We start from the raw sequence: 19386 nt of genomic DNA on the forward strand, positions 1-19386 counted from the left end.
TATATAAAACGGTCAACGAACCCCTTCCCGTCATTTCCCTCCCCAAAACCCCTCCCACACCACACACCCGGTAAAGCAGTACCGCTCCAAAATTTCAAAAAAAACCAACCTGATTTTTATTTTATTTTCCTCTAGGAAACCCCACGTTGATCTGTGAAAAGACCAAAAAGTCCAAATTCCCCAGGGCCTCAACAATATGCCCCTTTCTTCATGCAAAAACCCATCTCACTCTCTCCCACCATCTCTCTCTCTCTGGTCATCAGAGTCTCGGAAGAGAGTGAAGGCGACAGCGGAAGAGGAAATCGGCGCCGTTTGCGAGGGTAAGCTCCCTCTGCCGGCCAATTTTTGTGTCATTTGTGAAATTTTTTTACAAATTGTTTTTTTGGTTTCAAAAGCTTTGGAGTAGAGCTCTCACTCCGTTGAAAAACCCTTTTGGGTTTTTGGTTTTAGGTTTCAGGGCTTAAACTAGGATTTTGGAGACGAACCCCCAGGTTCAGAGTACGGAGGAATCGAAAATTGTGGTAATTTTTGCTCTAAATTGTTTGCATTTTGCTATTTGGTGTTTGGTTGCTGAGAAAATGAGGGACTTTTTAAATGGGCCTTTTATTTATTTTTTGCTTGGAAAATTTAACGGGGGAAAATGTTGCACATTGTTTAATTTTCTCTCAGTTTCTCAGTGACCAAAAGGACCTCTCTCTCTCTCTGTGTCATTTCTCTTTCTCTGTATCTGACTGTGACGCTAAATACATTTGCTCTGCGTTTTGTTTTCTAGGTTCCAGTTAGGGTTTTTTTTTTTCCGGCCTGCAACGTAGCTCCAAGTACGATCAGACCCGAAGACTCTGGTAATTTTGTTCTTTCCTTTTGCTGCATGTTTATTTTGTGTTTGGTAGCTGAGAATTGGATGAAAATTTATACCTTGTTTAGGTTTTTTTGCTGAGTTCTGCTGGCTTTTTTAATTCTTTCCGTTTTCTTAGAAACCATACTACATTGGGTCAGATTTCTTGTATATCGTTTGCCTTCAGATTTCTTGTATATTGTTTTCCTTTAACTTATTTGATTATTAATTTTAATTGTTTTAGAGGTTACTACCTCCCACAAACTAATTTTTTTCTTAATTTTCTAGCTTAATAATTCTGTCTGTGGTATATTTGCATGTTGATTTTGCTGTAATAGCTTCAGTTGTCCTACTTTATATATGTTTCCTTCTCTCTTCCATGGCAGTTTCTTAAGGTTTCTTAAAGGAAATGGAGGAGGTCTCGACCTCAAATATTTTGGATGGGGAGATCGTTGGAATCAAATTTGGTTTAGCAACTCACCAAGAAATTGTAAGTAGAAATTTGACATTTAATTTGAGTAGTTATTGAGTCTATGCCATCTAAAGCTGGGAGGCCTCAACTACATTAGTTTGTTCCAAAAAAATAAAATTGCATCCATGGGATAGGATTTCGAGGGAGAATTCTGATTCGTTTCTTGGAGGGAGTGGTCTTTAGAGTCCATATTGAATATTCACATTCTAAGCTCATAGAAGGCTCCATTTATGGCCAAATGAAAATTATGGCTTTCCATTGGTCAAATGTAATATGGCTTCAGCAACATGTTCCCCATGTTGTTCTTATTAAAAAAAAAAAGTAAAAGATGCCTTCACAACTACCTCGTGACTAGTGTCTATGGGAGAGTAAATTAGAAAATCACCTCCAGCAAAGTGTTTTTTACAATTCGTTTCTTTACTACAATAATCAACCATTGGAATAATTTGTTTATACTTTTATGTTTACATTTTTGGCAGTGTACAGCATCTATTAGCGATTGCTCTATCAGCCATGCAAGTCAGCTTTCCAACCCATTCCTTGGCCTGCCCCTTGAGTTTGGAAAGTGTGAATCTTGTGGCACTTCTGAACCTGGGAAATGTGAAGGTAAATAAATTTCATTTCTCAACCTTTGGTACAGTGAGTTGTAATATACAATGTTGCGAAACAAGTCAGATGTAAGAAACATATTATACATTGAAATTTGAAAGAGTATGATTGGAAACGTAAGAAAGTGTATCCTTTATCCCTTTTCAGGTCATTTTGGGTATATTGAGTTACCAGTACCAATATTTCATCCCAATCATGTTAGTGAATTGAAGCGGATGCTGAGCTTATTGTGCTTGAAATGCTTGAAAATGAAAAAGAACAAGGTACCACCTGATTGAGTTTTTCATTGTTTATAATTGCTGCTATGATCATCACTTACTAAGCAGAGGCAATATATCCCCTTGGTTAGCTTGTTATTTGGACTTTTGTTGTCTGTTAAGGGAAGATATGCAGATTTGTGTTTGTTATAGTTTTCAGCTGAGGAACAAAGAATAAAATGATTTACAATTTTACATGAAGAAACAGTTGAATTTTGAACCTATTTACTGTGTCATCCAATCCAACCATTACTAAACTGCCTTTTTGTTTTTTAATTTTTCATTTTGTACAAGTGCCCTTTATTGCACTGTATTTGTCATCTGTGGATTGATCTTGTTTCTTTTCTTTTAAATCTTATAAGTTTGCTTTATTTTCCTAATTTTCTCAAAGAGAGTCTGAAGTTTGAACTTAATTCTACAGAATCCACGATTGTATTATGTGAATAGTTCTTTGTCGACCACAATCTCATAATATTTTTGTTTTTGTTAACATGTCGTTGGTGGAAAAATTGTCTGTGACTGGGTTGCCCTTCAATTTCTATATTCTGTAAAGTGGTTGATAACACTTCGTATTCGAGTAGCAAATTTTTATTTTAAGAAACTATATAGTTAACTGGCTATGTTTTCTTATCATAAAAATCTCTCTGCTTATAGCCTTATATTCTGTATCCATTTTTTTACCATTCAGTTTCCAACCAAGAATGCTGGCTTAGCAGAAAGAATGTTAGCTTCATGTTGTGAGGTACGTATAAATTAATCGTTTGCGTTTTTCATGATGTGAAGTATTCTCACTGTATCTAGTAATTTTGTGGATTTATCGCTCTCTGATTTCCTTATGGGCGCACAAGCACTTTCACACCCTCTCACCCAACCACTAATTCTAATTCAATCAAATACATTGTTTTTGAACCTTAGTTGCGCAACTATCACTACAGGGTTCTAGTTTCTAGTTAGGAATGTTTCACTATGCTATGTTTCAGTTGCCAGTACATCTTTGGTTTATTGAAGTTCTGTTTTAGTAATTCAAGTTTCCTAAAAGTTTTATTTGGAATGGCACTACATTCCATGAGCTTGCAAAAAAGATCAATACTTGAAATCTTGATGGTGTCAGTATTCCTGGTTTAGTTTGTTTTCCCTAAATTCTTGTAAAAAAAGGTCAATTGTGTATTAGGTTATGTGTTCCAGAACATTATGTGTGTTATTATCTCATATGTTTTCCTTTCTTGGGATGTTCCTGCCCTTATTAGGTGTTCAGAGGTTTGATTCTTTCATTTGGTGTACTACGTTTAGAGATTGAAATTATAGTTAGATAAAGTTGTTTGTCGACCGTCAAGAAATGCTATACTTGTTTTTTTTTTTTATTGTTTATTTATTTTTTTGAAGTTCATTACATTTAATTTTCCTCAAGCAAAATGTCTGTTTTTTACGGTAGTGCATGCATGGAGATTTCAGCCTTATTGATTTGAGTTGGCTTGTTGTGGGTGAACATTTCTGCTTTGCTTCGGAATTGGAGACCTAGTTGCCGTCTTCTCCTATTTGGTGTATCATGTGTAAAAGGAAAGGAGATGATGGAGATCATTTGTTGTCCACTGTCTAGGAGCTTTAAATTTGTGATTCTTATTATTTGGACAGGCTGGAATGAGTTGGGTAATTTCAGAAGGGTTCCAGTCATTGATTAGTAAAAGTCTGGATGCTTTTGGTAGAGTTAAGAAGGCTACACTGCTGAGGGGTTGCTGCAGGATGGCTGTTTTGTGGGGTTTATGGGTGGAGAGGAACGTGAGGATTTTTGACATTTTAAGGGGGGTGGGGTAGAAGAGCTTTCACAATGGGTGAGGTTTTTGTTGTCTCTTTGCACTGGTGTCATCAGAGCTCTGGAGGATTAACATGTTCTTCTCTTTTGCTCAATTGGAAAGCTGCTATGAGATAACTTGGTTGTTTTACTTTTTGGTTTCAATTCTCTAATGAGTTGCTTGTATTTTAAGATGGTATTTCTCTCTATAAAGTTTAAACTGAGCACTTCATCTTCTGTCAGCTTATTATTGACATAATTTTGCACCATCCTCACCATGGATGAATGTTGGAGATAATGCAGTATCATTAGTTTTGTTATAGCAACTGTTTAGTTTGTGGGTCTTCCTGAGACTAAGTTAGAAATATTTTAATATAAGTTGCCTTTTTGCTAAAACAGGGTCTCTCTTGATGTTCTGATAACTTTTTATTTTTATTTTTTTTATATAAATTGGAATACTTTGTGATATGTTCTCTCTTCATCTCTCTTCATTTTCCATCTATAGTTTTATGCCCTCACATTCCTTCTGTAGGATGCTGCACAAGTGTGTATTGGAGAGACTAAACCGACAGATAGCTCTTGTTCCTTGCAATTGAAGCGACCTTCTAAATCAAGAACACCACCTGGTTTTTGGAATTTCCTCGAACGATATGGTTTTCGTTATGGCGATGATCATATACGTACTTTGCTTCCTTGTGAGGTATGCTTCTTGCTTCCTGATTGAATCCCTATCATCTCACATTCTTGGAACTTGAATTGAATTTTATTGTCCAGTTATGTGGATTGAAGTCTTTGTTTGCTCATAGTTCACTTTTATTTCTACGCTGTTTTTGTTAGTGGAAAAGTTTGATGTTTTCCATTAAGAACTTATTTCTAATTTATTAATTTGACTCAAATACAAAGAAATTCTCACTTATCACAGAAATCGACAAAGTGAGCACCTTATTTTGGATTCCTCTGTCTTACTTTATTGTATGCATTGATCAGGGGTTGCTATTGCTTCTGCCATCTTCCTTTGGTGTCAACCTTCATGATTGATTTTAGCTCCACTAAATGTTTTGATGGCTAAATTAGTTGAAGTCCTTGTTTGCACACCAATTCATTTGTGGGAAAAGTTTTCTGGTTTACTGTGATCACTACGTCTTAAATCTAGTATGAGGCTCTTACGCACATGCAATCATCCCCGTTATCACAGTAATCTGGCGAAGTTAGCATCTTACTGTTGGATTCTTCATTGAATGGATTGATCAGAGGGTGTTGTTGTCTTCCCTGTGGTTTCAACTGGCACAGTTTATTTAGTTCACAAAATAAATTGATGGTTAACTTAGTTGGCGAGATGTACAGCTCCATGTGGTTTCAACTGGCACAGTTTATTTCATTCACTAACTACTTTGATGGTTAACTTAGTTCACCAGATGTGTATAAGTAGATTCTAACCAAATGATTTTATTGCCAATCACTCATAATGAAAATCATACTGATCTTATATAATTCTGTTGGCCTTTCCTGTTTCTGCTGATTGTAATTGTTGTTCTCCTGATACATATTATTTTGGTAATGACTACCAGGTGATGGAGATGCTAAAGCGTATCCCTCAAGACGCCAGGAAGAAACTTAATGCAAGAGGGTATTTTCCTCAAGATGGATACATCTTGCGTCATATACCTGTCCCTCCAAACTGTTTATCTGTGCCTGAAATTTCGGATGGTGTTAGTGTTATGTCTGCGGATCCTTCAATTTCAATGCTCAGAAAAGTTCTAAAGCAAATTGAAGTCATAAGAAGTTCAAGGTCAGGCATCCCAAACTTTGAATCACAAATTGTTGAAGCTAATGAACTTCAAGCCATAGTGGATCAGTATCTTCAAGTTAGGGGTACTGGGAAGGCATCACGGGATATAGATGCAAGATTTGGGGTAAACAAGGAGCTGAATGCCTCTTCCACTAAAGCATGGCTTGAAAAAATGAGAACACTGTTCATTAGAAAGGGTTCAGGATTCTCTTCTCGCTCAGTAATCACTGGGGATGCCTTTAGAAGGGTAAATGAAGTTGGCATCCCCTATGAAATTGCTCAAAGAATCACCTTCGAGGAGAGAGTTAATGATCATAACATTAGGTACTTACAACAGCTGGTAGATAGCAAGTTGTGCCTAACCTATAGGGATGGATCATCAACTTACTCACTTAGGGAAGGTTCAAAGGGGCACACTTTTTTGAGGCCTGGTCAAGTGGTGCATCGGAGGATTATGGATGGGGACCTTGTATTTGTAAACAGGCCCCCAACTACCCATAAACATTCCCTACAGGCACTACAAGTGTATGTGCATGATGACCATGTGGTGAAAATAAATCCTTTGATATGTGGGCCACTAAGTGCTGACTTTGATGGTGATTGCATCCATTTGTTCTATCCGCAATCGCTTGCTGCAAAAGCAGAAGTTTTGGAGCTTTTTTCAGTGGAGAAGCAGCTGCTTAGCTCTCATAGTGGAAAACCAAATCTGCAAATGGCCACTGATTCACTATTGTCATTGAGGATGATGTTTAAGAACTATTTTTTGGATAAATCAGCAGCTCAGCAACTGGCCATGTTTGCTTCATCTTTGTTGCCACGACCTGCATTATTGAAAGCAAACTCTGCTTGCTCATATTGGACTGCTTTGCAGATATTACAGACCGCATTGCCTCCTGACTTTGACTACTGTGGGGAAAAGTACTTGGTCAATAAAAGTGAGATACTGAAAATTGAGTTCAGTACAAGTGCAGTTTCAGCGGTGATGAATGACATTGCTACTTCAGTTTTCTTTGAGAAAGGGGGCGAAGATGTCCTTAAATTCTTTGATTCATCTACAGCCCTTGCTGATGGAGAATATATTTTCAGAAGGGTTCAGTGTTGGCTTGGAGGATTTTTACATGTCAAAGACATCCATACAAGATATTAAGGAGAATATTCAGGGTACTTCAGATTTGTTGTATCATCTGAGGTCAACATACAATGAATTTGTAGAGTTTCAGCTGGAGAGTCGAATCAAAAGCTTGAAAGTACCAGTTTCAAATTTTATCTTGGAGTCATCTGCATTCGGTGATTTAATCGACACCAAGAGTGATTCGGCAATCAACAAAGTTGTACAACAAATTGGGTTCCTAGGCCTACAACTCTCTGATAAGGGAAGATTCTACTCAAAGACATTGGTTGAGGATGTGGCCTCTCTCTGTCACAACAAATATTCTTTTAACACGGAGTATCCCTCTGCAGAATATGGCCTAGTTCAAAGTTGTTTCTTCCATGGGTTAGATCCATACGAGGAAATAGTTCACTCCATTGCTACACGAGAGGTGATTGTTCGGTCCTCAAGAGGATTGACTGAACCTGGGACCTTATTTAAAAATTTAATGGCCATTCTTCGTGATGTGGTTATTTGCTATGATGGCACGGTCAGAAATGTTTGTAGCAATTCAGTTATCCAATTTGAGTATGGAGTCAATGCTGGATCTAGGCCCCCGAATCTTTTCCCTGCTGGTGAACCTGTTGGCGTGTTAGCTGCCACTGCAATGTCAAATCCTGCGTACAAGGCAGTTCTTGATTCTACCCCAAGCAGCAACTCTTCATGGGAGCTGATGAAGGTAGTTGGCTTGACTATTGATTATGATGCTGTTTTTCCTTTCAATACATGTTTTTGATCTTTTATGTTTTCTTTCACATAAGTTTTTTGAGTTGATGAAGATACATGCATAAATGTTGATCGTAATTTGAATTTACATTGTCTGCTCTTCAGGAAATTCTACTATGCAAAGTAAATTTTAAGAATGAGCTCATTGATCGCCGTGTAATTTTGTACTTGAATAACTGTGGTTGTGGAAGAAAGTACTGCCGAGAACGTGCAGCATGTTTGGTTAAGAATCAGTTGAAGAAAGTCAGTCTTAAAGATACTGCAGTCGAATTCATGATCGAGTATGCTCTGCCTCTTCATACTTTTTTTTGGCAACACTTTCACAAATAGTTTTATTTAAGTATGTTTCTAGGAATTTATTTCCCAATCCCTTAGTTTATGTTGATTAAGCTGTCAGTTGTCATATTCCTTGCTTTATCTTCTTCAACCTTTCTTTAAAGGTAACCCCACCCACAGTTGAACTGGAAATGAGTACCTGTTGCTACCTCTTCCGTGCTTTAAGTTATTTTCTACGCTGACATGCTTTTTCCGTCTCCCACCACACTGTGGCACTACTACCTGCAATTTTAATATTTATTTTCAGCTCTCTTGGTATCTACTTGAATCTGTTGATATCTGTTAGGTTTTTCCAGCCCATGATAAGTTGTCCTAAGTCTATAAGTAATTGTAGTCTTAGAGGATCAAATTGTTTTCCCAATTGGAGTTGTTAACCCAATTGGAGTTAGTTTCTCAATTGGAGTAGGTTTTATAACTAGATTCCAATTAGGATTAATAATCCTTATTGAAGACGACCTTTATTATGTCTATATAAAGGGGCTATTGTACTAGTTTTGAATTGGAGGGAGCAAAACAATAAATTGTATACCACTCAAGGGATAAGAGTGAGAGAATATTGTAAAGTGTGTGCGAGAGAAAAGAAAAGAGATAGTATATTTCTTGTTCTTGTTCTTTCAGGTTTTTTGTCAAGTCCTAGTTCTAGAGATTTGAAAGATTATTGGTTGTACTCATTATTGATATAGTGAAAGATTGTTGTTGCTGTCCTGTGGACGTAGGCACATATTGTCAAACCACGTAAATTCTTGGTGTTATTTATCTTGGTTATTTGTTTTTCGATTTCCAGAGTTTGTTCTTGTTTTTCCCATTCTTAAACGCAATATTCTCAACAAGTGGTATTAGAGCCAGGTTTGGCTGATATCCGTTTAGAATGGAGGGTGCAGCCCGCTTTAATTGGGTTACATGGAAATCAAGAGAGGACATGCTTAACTGAAGGTGTTAAGAGCAAGCCACCAAGTATGTTTGATGCTGATTGGACCAAGATGAAGATAAGCGATGTTTTCCGGCAAAGAAGTCTATAATTGCCTTTGTCAATGACGATGGTAGTTCTGTTCAGGGGGAGCCTAGTCAAGAGAAGTTTGGTCAAGAGATGTTCGATCACATGGAGTCTGGTCATGGGTATTGCGATCAGAGGGAGCTTGGTCAAGAGAAGTCTAATCAAGAGGGTCTTGGTTAATGAGTAGTTGAGTAGTTCAGTCAGGGGGAGCGTTGTTATAAGAAGTTTGATCAATGGGAGTTTGGTCAAGAGGTAGCAATCCTATTATGGTATACCTTCCTCATGGTCTGGAGGGGGAGATTGTTAGGTTTTTCCAGCCCATGATAAGTTGTCCTAAGTCTATAAGGAATTATAGTCTTAGAGGATTAAATAGTTTTCCCAATTGGAGTTGTTTACCCAATCGGCGTTAGTTTCTCAATTGGAATAGGTTTTATAACTAGATTCCAATTAGGATTAATAATCCTTATTGAAGAAGACCTTTATTATGTCTATATAAAGGGGCTATTGTACTAGTTTGGTGGGAGCAAAACAATAAATTGTATACCACTCAAGGGATAAGAGTGAGAGAATATTGTTAAGTGTGTGCAAGAGAAACGAAAAGAGATATATTTCTTGTTCTTGTTCTTTCAGGTTTTTCATCAAGTCCTAGTTCTAGTAGAGATTTGGCAAGATTATTGGTTGTACTCATTATTGATATAGTGAAAGATTGTTGTTGCTGTCCTGTGGACATAGGCACATATTGCCAAACCACGTAAATTCTTGGTGTTATTTATCTTGGTTACTTGTTTTTTGATTCTGGAGTTTGTTCTTGTTTTTCCCATTCTGAAACACGATATTCTCAACAATATCAAGTTCTGCAGATCAAATACGTGGTTCTGTTTTCTAGAAACTCTTGCATGTTTCTCAGGAGATTATGCTATCAAATACGTGGTTCTGTTTTCTAGAAACTCTTGCATGTTTCTCAGGAGATTATGCTTTAAGAATTCTGGAAGAATTATTTTTTATGCGAATAAGTGGATGTAATTCATTTTATGTCTATAAATGTGTGATTTGCTAACTAGGAAAGGTTTTGCCTTTGCTGAAATATATATTTAATGGTCTGCAGCTTCTTTTTGCATAGCTTGGGTTAACCATGCAAAGTTCCAGTTTAATAATAGTTAGATACTAAAGAGCTGATCAATATAGTAATAGTTGTGTACCCAATAATAGCAGAGTGTAATCTTCACTTCCACTTTTGTGAGAATATGTTTCTCTGTTACTAACAACATATTATTTGGTCATCATGTCATTGACAAGAAATTGAGTTTTGCATCTGCTACACTTTGTACTTATTTGCAGTGGTATAAAATTAATGTGTGGGCTTGAAAAAGTTTGTGTTTTACGTGCAGATATAGCAATCAGCTTTCTAGTTTGGGAAGTATGGTAAATGATGCAGGCCTAGTTGGCCATATTCATCTCAACGAGGTTTGCATAGTTCAATGTGTTGGAATGTTTTCTTTATATTTTCATTTATGAAGTTGCTATTACTTCCTAGTTTGGGATAACGAGAGCTTTATTGAACAGGAGCTGTTACGGGAGTTAAATGTTGGTGTAGATGAGATTCGACAAAAATGCCAAGAAACTGTTAATTCATTTCGGAGGAAGAGAGTTGGGAAGAAGAAGTTCAACATTGGCTATCTTTTCAAAAATACAGTTTTGTTTGCCAGGTCTTTTTTCTTCCCCTCTCTGGTTGGAGCATACTTATGTTTACCAATTGCCTTATTGACTTGATCAATTATGTTTTCCTGTTTGCGTGATGAACTTTTGATACATGAGAGGAAAATGAGGCGAGGACACAGCCTCAATTGATTTTGGTCAATATGATATTAATAAATTTTAATGATGAAGGTTATGGAACATTATGAGCTATGTTGTTATTCATTGCTTATTTTATAGTGGTTTTTTGTTTGAATTTATTTGGCCCTTTTAGTTATGCTTCACTAAGATAAAGGAAGGAAAAAGTTCTGAAAGGAAAGGGGAGGTGAAAACATAATAGCTTGATAAGAGAAACGCCACCAGTACGAAGTCCACCATAGTAACATGGGCAAATCATTCTTGTTATTACCATAAAACGTAAATATGTACAAAAATATATATATATATATATGTATATATATTATATTTATATATATATATATATTGTATTTGTTTGTGTTCTGGAACCCTGCCTGCTTGCTGGATTTAAGAGCGCTAGAGATACTGAAATTTTCATGTCAAAAGAAGACTCGTATTTCAAAAATCATTTGCATGTGGGAGTTACCTACTGTCATAATCATATACAATGTTCGTACTTGTATGACTTCCCCTTCCCCTGTTGTGGAGTTTACTTGTGTCTCCGCTTTAAAATACTTAATGATAAATGCTTCATTGTTTGCAGTGAGCATTGCTCTTTTCATCATTCCTGTGCAGACAAAGGATCTGACTCCCCGTGCTTGATGTTCTTCCTTCAAGCTACTGAAGAGTTGGAGACCACTTCTCAATACTATGCTGACTTGATTTGCCCTGTGCTTTTAGAAACAATAATAAAAGGTAGCTTTTGGAGTGATTTTCTAAAGAGTGAAATACTAATTTATTATTTGAGTTTCCTTGTTTTCCAATGAATCTTGGTCTTTTGATTTGTTTTGCCAACTCACATCTAAAACAGAAATGTCAGTGATTATATGCAATTTGTGTGTTTTGTTTCTGTCTGTCTTATTGAAGTCCTACTTCTATTTGTTTTTTTAATAGAAAAATCCTACTTCTGTTCTGTCTCATGAACCTCATATTTACTTTTTTTTTCATCCCATCCCAAGGTACACGTTTTTGTTGTGTTAGTTGCGTATGGGATGGCCATTACTTGTGATCATATCCAACTTAAGAGGCCAAATATGTGCCTATCAACAATTTAGTGTTAAACTCTGCGAGATTGAAGTCGAAATATTCATCATTTATTTCTAGGTTGAGTTGTGCATTTTCATCCTCTTTTATAGTAATTAATTTATTAGTTGGAAACATTGTACCTTGAGGAGGCAAGTAAAGCTTTAGTGGAACTGTGTGGGTATGGGTATGGGTTGATGACTTTTTCTTTTTCTTTTTTTTTGTTTTTTTCGGGATTTGGTTGGATTATATTGCTAGAAATTTGGAGGAAAAGTTTGGAGAGGTGCAGTGGCCTTGACGGATAGAGTGAAGCTTTGGATGTTTGAGCTTTAAGCATTAGTAATGCCTGAGTTGAGAGATAGTCCTTTCATGATTCTTGATCAGATTGGGTGCAGTTAGCTGATCTTTGGAGTTTTGATGCTGGTGATAGAAGCAGTTTTTTATTTGACTTATTGTAGTTTTTATTAGATGGTGGACATGTTGTTTACTGCTGGAAACTATTTTGTAACTCTTCTCTTAGTAAAGTCATAATGTCTCTAAAATGGACAGGTGACCCACGGATTACCTCAGCAAATATAATTTGGATTGATCCCGATACAACAACTTGGATTAGAAGTCCAAATAATTCTCAAAAGGGTGAATGGGCCTTGGATGTTGTTCTGGAGAAATCTGTTGTCAAGCAAAGCGGTGATGCATGGAGAATCGTTCTCGATTCTTGCCTCCCTGTGCTTCACCTAATTGACACCAGGCGTTCCATCCCGTATGCTATCAAACAGATTCAAGAACTATTGGGAGTGTCTTGTGCTTTTGATCAAGCAGTTCAGGTAAAATCAGTTCACAATTTTCCTTCTTTCTACCGCGAATCTTGAACTTAATGACCCTATATCAGAAGCCATGCTAGCTTTTGTGGCTAGCTGTTTATATTATGGGTTGCTATAGGGCTGTGTATATCATGTTTTGTGTGTCATTTAGTATTAGGCACTAACTCAATTTGGGAAGTGTTATTGGCACTCCAAAAATCTCATTCTACACTCCTTACAAGTGTATTTTTCTTTCTTAATATAGAAAGTTTGGAGTGTAGAATGAGATTTTTGGAGTGCTAATAACAATTCCCCTCAATTTTTGTTAAGTCATTTTATGTTTTGATACAGCTTGAAACTCAAAATTTTAGACATGGACTTAGTTGTCTCCAAGCCAAGTTCATTACTCATTATTCATTATTCAATACATCTTTCATGTGAAAATTGCACTCAATCCATGTGTAAGAAAATCTAGGAAAAAACTCCTGATTCTAGAGAGGTTCATTAAATAGTACCAATCAAAGTACAGAGGAAAAATCTGAAATTTTCCTCATACAATACCAGTTAAATAGTTTCTTGTGTCAAAATCTACTGTTTGATAGCTCAACCTTTTAATCGTTCGTTAACGAGTAGATAAAATTCAGATACACGTTAAGTAATCGCGGTAATATTGTGTTTGGTGGATCATATTATGCTGCTGCATTGCTAGGAAATTATCACCTATAGTGTCCAGTAGTTTCCGTGTGTCTAATAAGCTTCTCTCCCTTTGGAGTGTTTGACTTGCTAGACTTCTGGTTAACTCTTGCTTCCTTATTTATTTATTTTCTAGCCGGCATGCTTTATCACAGCCGACCCCACTTAGAGGGATAGGCTTTGTTGTTGTTTGGCATACTTTATTACATCAGTTGTGTATATATTTGGATGTATATTTATTATACTACGATTTATTTTCTATACTTGTATCATTCACCATTAGTTATGGTTCAGCATTTCATGTGACTAATCTTCATTAAGTATGGACCTTCTTTTGAATTTTGAATTTTTTTTTGGAATTGCGTGCTGTATTTGTGGTTTCCTCGGGCATGCCACCTTTTTTTAGTCCTGTATCATCATGTACATCTTATGAAGTTTAACATTGTTAGTTTTCAAGGAAAATTGGATCATATTAGATGAACACTGGGTGATATGAGATACATTTTGTACCTTTCTACTAAGAATTCATTTTTGGATTTTATTACGCAGCGCCTCTCGACAGCTGTTACAATGGTGGCAAAAGGTGTCCTGAAAGAGCATCTTATCCTCCTGGCAAATAGCATGACATGTGCTGGAAATTTTGTTGGCTTCAATTCTAGTGGATATAAAGCACTATCTCGAGCATTGAATATTCAAGTACCATTTACAGAAGCAACACTTTTTGTGAGTAATTGAACTCTTTTGCCTAATTCTATAAATGACATTTACCTATAGTTCGTGGTTAGATGAACTAGAATCACAACTAATTGTAGTTTCATTACATGTGGCTGTAGACACCAAGAAGGTGCTTTGAGAGAGCAGCTGAAAAGTGCCACATGGATTCTTTGTCAAGCATAGTTGCATCATGTTCATGGGGTAAACATGTTGCTGTTGGTACTGGCTCCAGGTTTGATATCCTCTGGGACACAAGAGAGGTAAATATGATTTTTAACATACTTATAGTTTTTCCCAGTTGTATGGTAGTTTAATCTGCTGCTGGAATGTTCTGTGCCGTTTAATTTAATTATTAATATTTTATCTTTTCAGGGAGGATTGAATCAAGAGGGTGGACTAGATGTTTTCAACTTTCTGCATATGGTGAGCACAGCGAATGGAGAAGAAGCAACTACGGGAGCACTGGGGGCAGAAGTTGATGATCTTATGGTGGTAGATGAATTAGCAGATTCCTGCTTGTCGCCAGAACTTGACTCTGGTTTAGATAAGCCCGTCTTTGAAGATATTATAGAATTTGAGGACAAATCAGAAGCTCTTCCTGGAAAGTCAAGTTGGGAAAAGGATTCCTCTGTATGGGGGACAAATACTGCACGAGAAGATGCCACATCATCGTGGGAGAAGACTCCATCGTGGGATAAAATACATCATCGTGGGATAAAACTCCAGCCAAAGAACCTGCCACATCTACATGGGGGATAGGCAAGGCAGCAGAAGTTACTACTCCTGCATGGAGGGCAAATACCGCAATAGAAGCTGCCACATCTGCCTGGGGGGCAACTAAGGCAAGTGAAAATGATTGGAGTGGTAGAGTGGCAGAGAAAGTGGCACCAATGGACCTCCAGCCGACAATAAAAGCCGTAGATGAAAGGGACAATGGATGGGGTGCCGTTTCTCCTAGGGAAACAGTAACAGGGAATGACAATGCTTGGTCTAGTGGGCAACAGAAAAAGTCTTCTGAAATTTCGACCAGTTCTTGGGGGCAGAAAAATCCTCCTGAGACAGAAACTCAACCTTGGGGTGCTGTTTCTTCTGGGGAAACAGAAACAGGGAATGACAATGCTTGGTCTAGTGGGCAACAGAAAAAATCGGGGCCGAACAATTCTTGGTCTAGTGGGCAACAGAAAAAGTCTTCTGAAATTTCGACCAGTTCTTGGGGGCAGAAAAATCCTCCTAAGACAGAAACTCAACCTTGGGGTGCTGTTTCTTCCGGGGAAACAGAAACAGGGAATGACAATGCTTGGTCTAGTGGGCAACAGAAAAAGTCTTCTGAAATTTCGACCAGTTCTTGGGGGCAGAAAAATCCTCCTAAGACAGACACTCAACCTTGGGGTGCTGTTTCTTCCGGGGAAACAGAAACAGGGAATGACAATGCTTGGTCTAGTGGGCAACAGAAAAAGTCTTCTGAAATTTCGATCAGTTCTTGGGGGCAGAAAAATCCTCCTAAGACAGAAACTCAACCTTGGGGTGCTGTTTCTTCCGGGGAAACAGAAACAGGGAATGACAATGCTTGGTCTAGTGGGCAACAGAAAAAGTCTTCTGAAATTTCGACCAGTTCTTGGGGGCAGAAAAATCCTCTTGAGACAGAAACTCAACCTTGGGGTGCTGTTTCTTCTGGGGAAACAGAAACAGGGAATGACAATGCTTGGTCTAGTGGGCAACAGAAAAAATCTTCTGAAATTTCTACCGGTTCTTGGGGGCAGAAAAATCCTCCTGAGACAGAAACTCAATCTGCGAGCTTGTCTGGGTGGGATTCACCTGGTGGAGATGGTAATACTGGTGAAAGACATCACCAATGGGGGCAGAACAAGAAAAGTCGTTTTGAAGGTTCAAAGAGTTGGGTTTCTAGTCCTGGGGAGTGGAAGAATAAGAACCGTCCTGCCAAACCACCTGGTATGGTGAATGATAACTCTAGTGTGGTTGGACTCTATACTGCAACAAGACAAAGATTGGATATGTTCCCTAGCGAGGAGCAAGATGTTCTTTCTAAAATTGAACCCGTTATGCGCTCTATCCGAAGAATAATGCATCAATCTGGGTTAGTTTTCTGTTTATATTCTTTCTTAACAAGTAGGACTAGACTGATCGAATTATCTAAATTATATGATACATTTCAAATTATCTGGGTTAGTTTTCTGTTTATATTCTTTCTTAACAATTTTGACTTTGAGATGTCTTGTCTGAAGTAAGAATCAATTTAAATCCAGGGAATTTCTTGACGAAATCCTCCCTCACAGTCGAAAATAGTGCTTTAACATTTGAAGTATCATACTTGCATGTAGTGCAACGGTGTTGTTTCATATTCACCTGTCAAAGAGCCTGAGTCTAAGAACAAAGTCCCTCCCAAAATGTCATCGTAGCACATAGTTGGTTTTCAAACTCTTGGGGCTCCAAGTTTAAAGATAAAGTTTGGAGGTTGTGGACTATTTATGAGATACGGGTTGGGTTTTGGCACCTCTCTGTGGACTTTGGTCTCATTCGTGTATCATGGTTGCCGTTGCCCATTCTTTTCAATTTCTACTAGAAAGCCGCTATGTCGTAGTTTTCCTGATTGTAGTGTGGGTGGTTTTGGTTCTGTTTTCTGCATTGTATCTTGGTTATTGCAGGTTGTGGGCAGCATATTTGTGGACTGCTGGTCCACTTTGATTGTACTTCCCATTCATATTAGTTACCATTTGTTTTCTTTTGATGTATGAAGTCTAAAGTCTATCATTATATAAAAAATAAGCGTAAGAACTATAAAGGAAAGGCATCTGATAACTTAATGAATTCACGTGTTACATTTGACTTTCCTTTTGGGATGTCTCAAGGATATCATATTTTCACTGATCTCCATACGAAGGAATTGATTTCATTCTGGGGCATTATAGCCGCTTTGCATATGTTATTGGTGCCTAATTTTGCAACCGTTTGATTTTCTTTTCTTTCTTTCTTTCCTTTTTGGAATGTTTTAGTTGTTGCAACATCTTTGCTTGGTGCTTGACAATCCTCTAACCTACTATCGGTTTTTAAATTATTCTATCCAGGTACAATGATGGGGATCCACTGTCAGCTGACGACCAGTCATTTATACTTGATAATGTTCTCAATTACCACCCGGATAAAGCTGTTAAAATGGGTTCTGGAATTGGTCATCTCACAGTACGTTTATCTGCCCTGTTCTTGCTTAACTGCGTTTTAATTAGATTTATGTTTCAGTGCACTTTTGATACATTATGCTTGGAATCTGTGACTGATTGCATTGTTATATTGGTTATTATAATGTTCATATTATTTTTTACTGAACTATAACGTTTATACTGAATTTTGTACATTGTCCATTGAGGTAAACTTCCATGTGTTCTGTTGCATGCCTAAATTTGTTCTGCTTCTCAAAACCCTTTTTTATGTCAATAATTAATTTTTAGCAAAGGGCTGTTACACATAGGAAGATGACTAGACGGGGTTTAGTCGGAAAACCATTTTTTTTTCTCTACTGGTTTAGCTATTCACTCATGGCTCCACCCTGCCAAGGCTGGTTGAGCAGATCTAATCTTTCAGATAAGAAGACATTAGAGGAGTATATACTTGTCTTTAAATACGAATTAAGACTATCCTCCGTCTCAAGGGTTTTTAAGTCTGGACTAGTAATGACGGGGAAAGGGTTTTCTTTCATAGTACTTGGAAACATAGCCAGGATGGAATACCTCATCTTATTTACCTTTTCTCACGAACTACTTGTCTTGTAATAACAAACCCTGTATTGCTTATGTTGTGTTCTTATCGAAAACCAAAAGAAACACAAGTTTCCGAAGCTTTGTTGTTTACGAATGAATTTGGTTTGTGTGTTAATGGACTTATTTGGTCTCATATTATCCTAATTTACACCGGCCATTGATGACAGGTTGATAGGCACGGCAGTTTCCAGGACAGCAGATGCTTTTTTGTTGTGACGACAGATGGTCACAAGGAAGATTTTTCATATCGAAAATGCCTGGAGAATTACATTAAGGAAAAGTATGCTGATGTTGCCGAAACATTCATAGGCAAGTATTTTACTAGGAGAGGAGGGAATCGGGAGCGAAACCCCACTCCAAGTCAATATCCCATTCCAGAACAGACTCCATGTCAAACTCCCATTGCAGAGCAAACTATAAGCCAAACTCTCATTGCAGAGCAAACTATAAGTCAAACCCCCGTTTCAGAGCAAACTGGGAACGAGGAGACACAATAGGGCATGGCTGTTTCCGGGGCATCGGTCGTTTTGAGATTCTGATGTAATTAGATTTGAACATTCTGCCCCTCTGCTTTTTGATTTGTATATACTAGGCAGTCGTTAGCAGCGTTTCGTTCGTTGATTTATGTTTAATCTGAGAGCATTGATTAGTTAACCAGTTGGTAGCTGCTGGATGCAGTTAACGTGAACCCTGAATTGGGAGAAAAGCAAGCTGCTTGCTTATGTTGCAGTTGCAAAAAAAATCAAGTTTATATATGAAATGCATAAGTATTGTCGATGGCCTTCGATGGCTTCTATTGCTCAGCTTATTATACTTCTGGTTTGGAATTTTTATTTATTTAATGTTCCGTATTTTTTCTGGTTTAGTGCTTATGATTATGATTATGGATGTAAACAAACCAAATCAATTTGCTCAAGCTTCGACGTACCAAACACGAGCCCAACCCGATACAAGCTCGAGCTGTTTTGAGCCGACTTGCAGCCTTACTTGTGATGTAGGATTAATGCTTACAACCGGGCCATGATGAATATCTGCAAATGGAAATGAACATGTGGAATTGATGGATATTGGTCTCTCTCTCTATCTAAAAATCCCGGAGTATGAGTACTCCGGAGCACCATAGAACTTTTGTTCTAATAATGTGATAATGAATGTGTATTTATCATTCATACGGCTAACTTAATGAAATTGATATCCTAAAGCATTTAATTTTCAAAGTTTCATACATATATTATTCGTACAAAAATTAGACCAATAAGAGATTATTGAGACATAAAAAATTGATCATAAAAATATATGAACTCATTTTGCTCAAAATCGTTGAGTTTTTTTTTTTTTTTTTTTTTCAAGAAACAAAATCATTGAGTTTGACCTTAGGAAAATAGACACTTCAAATATGTATGGTGAGGAGCGGTGTAATTGGGATTCCTCTTAATAGTTTGGTTTTTGTCCAATAATGTGTAAATTGAACCAAATCAAACCAAACTCGGACTACATTTTATTTGATTTGTTTTGTTTTATTTGAAAATCGCTTAAACGAGAACCACCTACTTG

At 37.3% G+C, this 19386-nt stretch overlaps 1 protein-coding gene across 1 annotated transcript; it reads left to right on the forward strand.

The window, feature by feature from the left end:
* Window positions 1–205: 205 nt before the first annotated feature.
* LOC125470776 (DNA-directed RNA polymerase V subunit 1-like) lies at window positions 206–18645 on the forward strand. Its single transcript, XM_048570351.1, is given in 21 exon segments — window positions 206–320; window positions 458–521; window positions 773–818; window positions 1222–1325; window positions 1787–1913; window positions 2064–2179; window positions 2862–2915; window positions 4495–4662; window positions 5531–6802; window positions 6804–7580; window positions 7733–7908; window positions 10346–10421; window positions 10521–10663; window positions 11374–11525; window positions 12402–12676; window positions 13895–14068; window positions 14179–14319; window positions 14432–14743; window positions 14746–16154; window positions 17143–17257; window positions 18000–18645. Coding segments are annotated over 18 exon segments (5898 nt in total). The 5' UTR covers window positions 206–320; window positions 458–521; window positions 773–818; window positions 1222–1244; the 3' UTR covers window positions 18330–18645.
* Window positions 18646–19386: the final 741 nt, after the last annotated feature.

This window comes from the organism of the source record quoted next, unplaced genomic scaffold (genome assembly GCF_019419815.1).
Source record: "Pyrus x bretschneideri cultivar Hongxiangsu unplaced genomic scaffold, Pyrus_bretschneideri_v1 Contig52, whole genome shotgun sequence".
NCBI classification, from domain to species: Eukaryota; Viridiplantae; Streptophyta; class Magnoliopsida; order Rosales; family Rosaceae; genus Pyrus; species Pyrus x bretschneideri.